The sequence below is a fragment of the Tachyglossus aculeatus genome, chromosome 21, assembly GCF_015852505.1.
Source record: "Tachyglossus aculeatus isolate mTacAcu1 chromosome 21, mTacAcu1.pri, whole genome shotgun sequence".
Taxonomy (NCBI): Eukaryota; Metazoa; Chordata; class Mammalia; order Monotremata; family Tachyglossidae; genus Tachyglossus; species Tachyglossus aculeatus.
The window spans coordinates 14,430,917-14,436,781 of NC_052086.1; the positions used below are offsets into that span (position 1 = coordinate 14,430,917).

Consider the following 5,865-nt stretch of genomic DNA (forward strand, 5'->3'; position numbering starts at 1 on the left):
TTGGGGGTAAATACAAAAGAAATCTATGTACAGTCTTTGGGAACTGGGAGGAGAATGAGGGAATTTGGGAGGATGATGGAATCGTCTCTTGCAGCAATGTTGCCTCCTTGGTCACTGGAACGTTAAATAAGGGGGCTCGGGATCCGACCCTCCTCCCGATCCCTCTCTTCTCCTAAGGAACCGGGTGTCTCGCTGCCCCCAAACGCAGGAAACTCCGGTTCATGAACAGGATTTTAAGGTGAGGAAGCGGACGTGGCGACAGGCAGGAAGGGAACCCTCACCAGATGAGAGGTGGTGTTTAAAGTGAGATCTCTACCCCTGCCTCCAAAAGTAGAAGCCATTGTCCACAGGTAGTGAGAAGTAAGAAACAGAAAACAAATGAGTTTCTTTAAACTCATTAAACTTCCCTTAAACTTGGGAAGCAGCGTGGCTCATTGGAAAGACTTTGGAGTCAGAGGTCATGGGTTCAAATCCCTACTCTGCCACTTGTCAGCTGTGTGACTTTGGGTAAGTCACTTCACTTCTCTGGGCCTCAGTTCCCTCATCTGTAAAATGGGGATTAAGACTGTGAGCCCACTGTGGTCCAACCTTTTTTTTTTTTAATGGCATTTGTTAAGCGCTTACTGTGTGTAAAGCACTGTTCTTACAACCTGATCACCTTGTTACCTCCCCAGCGCTTAGAACAGTGCTTTGCATATAGTAAGTGCTTAATAAGTGCCATTATTATTATTATTATTATTATTAAAAACAAGGCACGAGGAACACTGGAAATGAACCTCTCCGCAAGGGAAAAAGTCAGCTGAGAAAGTGAGTTCCCTACTTACAAACAAGTGCCGGTTACCCGTAGTCACCAGAAGTGAGAGTAAGAGGCGTAACAAGTGGACCCCTCTTCCCAGGAAGGGACTGCTTTTATCCTAAGAAGGGCTGTTAATTAACCCTTCCCCAAGAAATAGGAAGTGAGACCTCTCCCCCCCACCCCTCAAATCATCATCATCATCAATCGTATTTATTGAGCGCTTACTATGTGCAGAGCACTGTACTAAGCGCTTGGGAAGTACAAATTGGCAACATATAGAGACAGTCCCTACCCAACAGTGGGCTCACAGTCTCAAATAGAAGATGACCTGTTCAACACTTGTCGGTCATTCCTGGAAGTGAAGCCTCCATCCAGGAACTGATATCCTTTGGGAAGTTGTGACAGAAAATGGGGCCTGGGGACCCAGCATCACCAGAAAGGAGGGCCAACCGCGAAGGGAGAGGGGTCCTTTGAGCCGGCCCCCAGAAAGCGGCTAGCCCCCCTAGAGAGGAAGTGCCTCCTTCTCTGACCCGATGATACGGGGCAGGAGGCGACATCTCTTCGGACGGAAAGCACAGCGTGAGATCGGAAGTTGCCGCTCCCGACGGGAAGTCTCACCTCATCCGACGAGGAGCAGCTCCTGGGCTACGCTGGGTATTTAGCCTTGAGCAGAGCCAGCTCCCGGACGGCCCGGTCTGTCCAGCGTCCGTACTCGCGGGTCGCGACGTACCCCCGACATTTCCTCTCGAAGGCGGAGGCCCCGAACGGGACGGGACGGAGGACGTCAACCTCCGGCGGCGGGGCGAGCCCGAGGGCGGACATGATGGCGGCCGTATTGCTCGCCAGGCCCTGGGCCCGGAGGCGGGCCGCCCCGAGCCGGGCCAGCAGGGCCGGGCTGTCGGGGTTGAGGTCGGCCTGGTCGTCTCCCACCAACTGCAGGTACTGGGCCAGGGCCGAGAAAGCCCCGAAGGTCCGGGTTAGCCGATCGCCGTCCCTCAGGCCGCGCCAGGCCGGGAGTGAGATGTTCGCGGGGGGCAGTCCGTCCAGCTGGAGCTCGGGGGCCGAGAAGCCGGGCTCACTGAAAGGGCTGCCCTGGTGCTGAAGCTGCGGGGGGGAGAAAAAGGGAGAGGGGATACAGAGAGAGTTCGAGGGGCACCCCAAAGTCGCAAGCCGATGTCTCCGTGGTCTCTCCCTTTATCTCGGGATGACAGTTTTAATAATCATTCATTCAGTCAGTCGTATTTATTGAGCGCTGACTGTGTGCAGAGCACTGGACTAAGAGTTTGGGAAGTCCAATTCGGCAACAGATAGAGACGGTCCCTACCCGACAACGGGTCTAGAAGGGGGAGATGGACGACAAAACAAACATGTGGACGGGGGTCCGGGCGACCTGATTTTGAGCAATCACATAAAGGGTAAACTTGTTGAACAATGTAGCAGATTCTCTGGTTGCTTTATGGGGACCGAAACTGGCTTTTCTAACCGCTACTTTAGAGTATTCTGCCTCCTGAAAGTATCGTATTTAAGACCTTGTAAAAAACTTTGGACCGCATGCCTGGTAGATAATTATAGTAATAATGATGGTATTTGTTAAGCGCTTATGTGCAAAGCACTGTTCCAAGCACTGGGAGGGATACAATAATAATAATAATGGTGGTATTTATTAAGCACTTACTGTGCGCAAAGCACTGTTCTAAGCGCTGGGAAGGTTACAAGGTGATCGGGTTGGCCCACTCCCAGTCTTCATCCTCATTTTCCAGATGAGGTAACTGAGGCCCAGAGAAGTGAAGTGACTCGCCCAAAGTCACACAGCTAAGCGGCGGAGTTGGGATTTGAACCCAGGACCTCCGACTCCAAAGCCCGCGCTCTTGCCACTGAGCCACGCTGCTTCTCGGTGTGACGAAGAGGCCTCCCTGGCGGATCTGCCCTCTCCTTAGGTTGAAAGAGTTCCCCCCTCCATTGCCCTCGTCTCTCCTTGCCTTCTCCTCCGCATCCCTCTCGTTCTTCGGGTGAGGGGAACGTCTCCCCCATCCCCATTTCTTCCCAGGCCTTGTCAATCAATATCAATCCATCGTATTTATCGAGCGCTTACTGTGTGCAGAGCACTGGACTAAGCGCTTGTCCCTCCCCAGATATGAGCCCCTTCCCCTCACCCCCGCGCCCTCCTTCCCCTCACTCACATAGAGCTGCAACAACATGGATGTGTTCTTCTGCATGTAGAGGGCCAGGCTGTGTGCTTGGCTAATGGCCTCGGCTGGGGACGCGGGGGCTCCCGGGAGCAGGGCGGGCGACAGCAGGGTCATGAGGCAGAGAGGAACTGCGGGGGTACACGGGGATGGGGGAGCAGTGGTCAGAATCAATCAATCAATCAATTGTATTTATTGAGCGCTTACTGTGTGCAGAGCACGGTACTAAGTGCTCGGGAAGTCCAAGTTGGCAACGTATAGAGACGGTCCCTACCCAACAGTGGGCTCGGCCCATTGACAACTGCGAGAACAGTCTGGCCTAGTGGATAGAGCCCGGGCCCGGGAGTCGGAAGGACCTGAGTTCTAATCCCCGCTCCGCCACTTCCAGCACTTAGAACGGTGCTTTGCACATGGCAGGCGCTTAACGGATGCCATCATCATAATAATAATGGCATTTATTAAGCGCTTACTATGTGCAAAGCCCCGTTCTAAGCGCCGAGGAGGTTACAAGGTGATCAGGTTGTACCCCGGAGGGCTCACAGTCTTCATCCCCATTTTACAGATGAGGGAACGGAGGCCCAGAGAAGTGAAGTGACTCGCCCAAAGTCACACAGCTGACAATTGGCAGAGCGGGGATTTGAACCCATGACCTCTGACTCCAAAGCCCATGCTCTTTTCCACTGAGCCACACTGCTTATTATTATTATTGTCTGCTGGGTGACCTTGGACAAGTCACTTCACTGGGCCTCAGTTCCCTCATCTGTAAAATGGGGATTAAGACTGTGAGCCTCATAATTTCTAGACTGTGAGCCCGTTGTTGGGTAGGGACCGTCTCTATGTGTTGCCAGCTTGTACTTCCCAAGCGCTTAGTACAGTGCTCTGCACGCAGTAAGCGCTCAATAAGCACAATCGAATGAATGGATAATAATAATGGCATTTGTTAAGCGCTTACTATGTACCGAGCACTGTTCTAAGCGCTGGGGCAGATACAAGGTAATCAGATTGTCCCACGTGGGGCTCAGTCTTAATCTCCATTTTACAGATGAGGGAAGTGAGGCCTAGAGAAGTCAAGTGACTTGCCCAAAGTCACACAGCTGATCAGTGGCAGAGCCGGGATTAGAACCCATGACCTCTGACTCCCAAGCCTGGGCTCTTTCCACTAATAATAATAATAATAATGGCATTTGTTAAGCGCTTACTATGTGCAAAGCACTGTTCTAAGTGCTGAGGTGATCAGTTTGTCCCCCGTGGGGCTCACAGTCGTCATCCCCATTTTCCAGATGAGAGAACTGAGGCTCGGAGAAGTGACTTGCCCAGGGCCGCCCAGCGGGCATGTGGCGGAGCCGGGATTCGAACCCGTGACCTCTGACTCCAAAGCCCGGGCTCTTTCCACTGAGCCACGCTGCTTCTGCCCGCTCCTGTCACTAAGCCTTGGGACAGAGACTGTGTCCAATCTGATGATCCTGTCTCTACCCCAACGCTTAGTACGGGGCTTGGCGCATAGTCAGCGCTCGACGAGTAGCGGAGTTATTGTTGTCATTGCCCTCATCCATCCGGGCAGCAAATCCGTCTTGGAGCCTTCGACTTTTTAAAAGAGGCCGAGGAGGGGATGCGATAGAGCCGCAGACCCCCCGGAGAGCCTCCGAACCTCCAGGTTTTCAGTCCCTTCCTAGGACCCAAGCACATCACCCCTCAATCCCTCTTAGTATTGGGACATGGGGATTCTTTCCCCATTTGGGCCACTCACCCAGTGGATTGGCCATGTCCTGTCTGTGTCTCCTGGGCACCTGCTCTCCCCGTCCCTGCCCCAGGGCTCTTTATACCTGGGGATGAGGAAGGGCAGAAAGGACCACACCCCAGGGAGGGAAGAGGAGAAGCGGGGGCGGCGGTGGTTGGGTTGGGAAGGTGGGTGGGCGGCTGGGGGCAGGGGGGTGAGCGGGGAAGAGAGGGATGAAGGAGGAAGAGGAAAGGAGGAAGGGAAGGGGGGCGGCGAGAGCGGCCCGCATGGGGAGAGAGGTTGGGAGGGTCACAGGAGAGGAGAGGATGTCGTCGGAGGAACGGATGGAGAAAGGGACAGGAATGGAGAGGAAGCGCGGCAAGTCGGAGAAAGAGAGAGAGAAGAGAACAGGAGCCCCTGGCCCTGCTCCCCTTGCTCCCCTCATGGCCTGGCATATAAGCCCCTCGAGCCCCAGGGTGAGGCTGGGGCGGGGCGGGGATTATCGGGGGACAAAGGGGTTGCCCGCTCCCTGCCGCTCTGCACGTCCCGTGATCCGGTTTCCCCCAGAGAGGCGGCTCCACTCCGCCCCGCCGGGCCCCAGGCGGCCTGCCCCAGCCCCTACTCTACTGACCAGTCTTTTAGACTGGGAGCCCACTGCTGGGTAGGGACTGTCTCTATATGTTGCCAACTTGGGCTTCCCAAGCGCTTAGTACAGTGCTCTGCACACAGTAAGCGCTCAATAAACGCGATTGATGATGATGCTGATGACCAGGGGCCAGCCCTGACCCTCTGCCTTCTAGGGAGGCCCTCTCCTTGCTAGGAGCCGGCGAGGGGGGCTCCTGGAGATCCTGGGGCCCGGGGCGGGGAGCTGCCGGGATCTCGGGCCCGGGAAGACCCCAAGAGAGCCAGCCAGCGGCCTGCCCCAGCCCCTACTCTACTGACCAGTCTTTTAGCCTGGGAGCCCACTGCTGGGTAGGGACTGTCTCTATACGTTGCCAACTTGGACTTCCCAAGTGCTTAGTACAGTGCTCTGCACACAGTAAGCGCTCAATAAATACGATTGATGATGCTGATGACCAGGGGCCAGCCCTGACCCTCTGCCTTCTAGGGAGGCCCTCTCCTTGCTAGGAGCCGGCGAGGGGGGCTCCTGGAGATCCTGGGGCCCG

The 5,865-nt window shown here is 55.1% G+C and overlaps 1 protein-coding gene across 1 annotated transcript; it reads right to left on the reverse strand.

The window, feature by feature from the left end:
• Positions 1–1,441: 1,441 nt before the first annotated feature.
• LOC119942573 (cardiotrophin-2-like) lies at positions 1,442–4,745 on the reverse strand. Its single transcript, XM_038763414.1, has 3 exons — positions 4,730–4,745; positions 2,977–3,113; positions 1,442–1,900 (listed from the first exon to the last, which is right to left on the reverse strand). The coding sequence occupies exons 1-3, from the start codon at positions 4,743–4,745 to the stop codon at positions 1,442–1,444; spliced, it is 612 nt and encodes a 203-aa protein (XP_038619342.1).
• Positions 4,746–5,865: the final 1,120 nt, after the last annotated feature.

Excerpts from the sequence above, each read along its gene's own strand:
- LOC119942573 (XM_038763414.1), bottom strand. Across the intron at positions 1,901-2,976 it reads CCATGTTGTTGCAGCTCTAT|CTTCAGCACCAGGGCAGCCC; the intron begins GTGAGTGAGGGG and ends TCCCCCCCGCAG.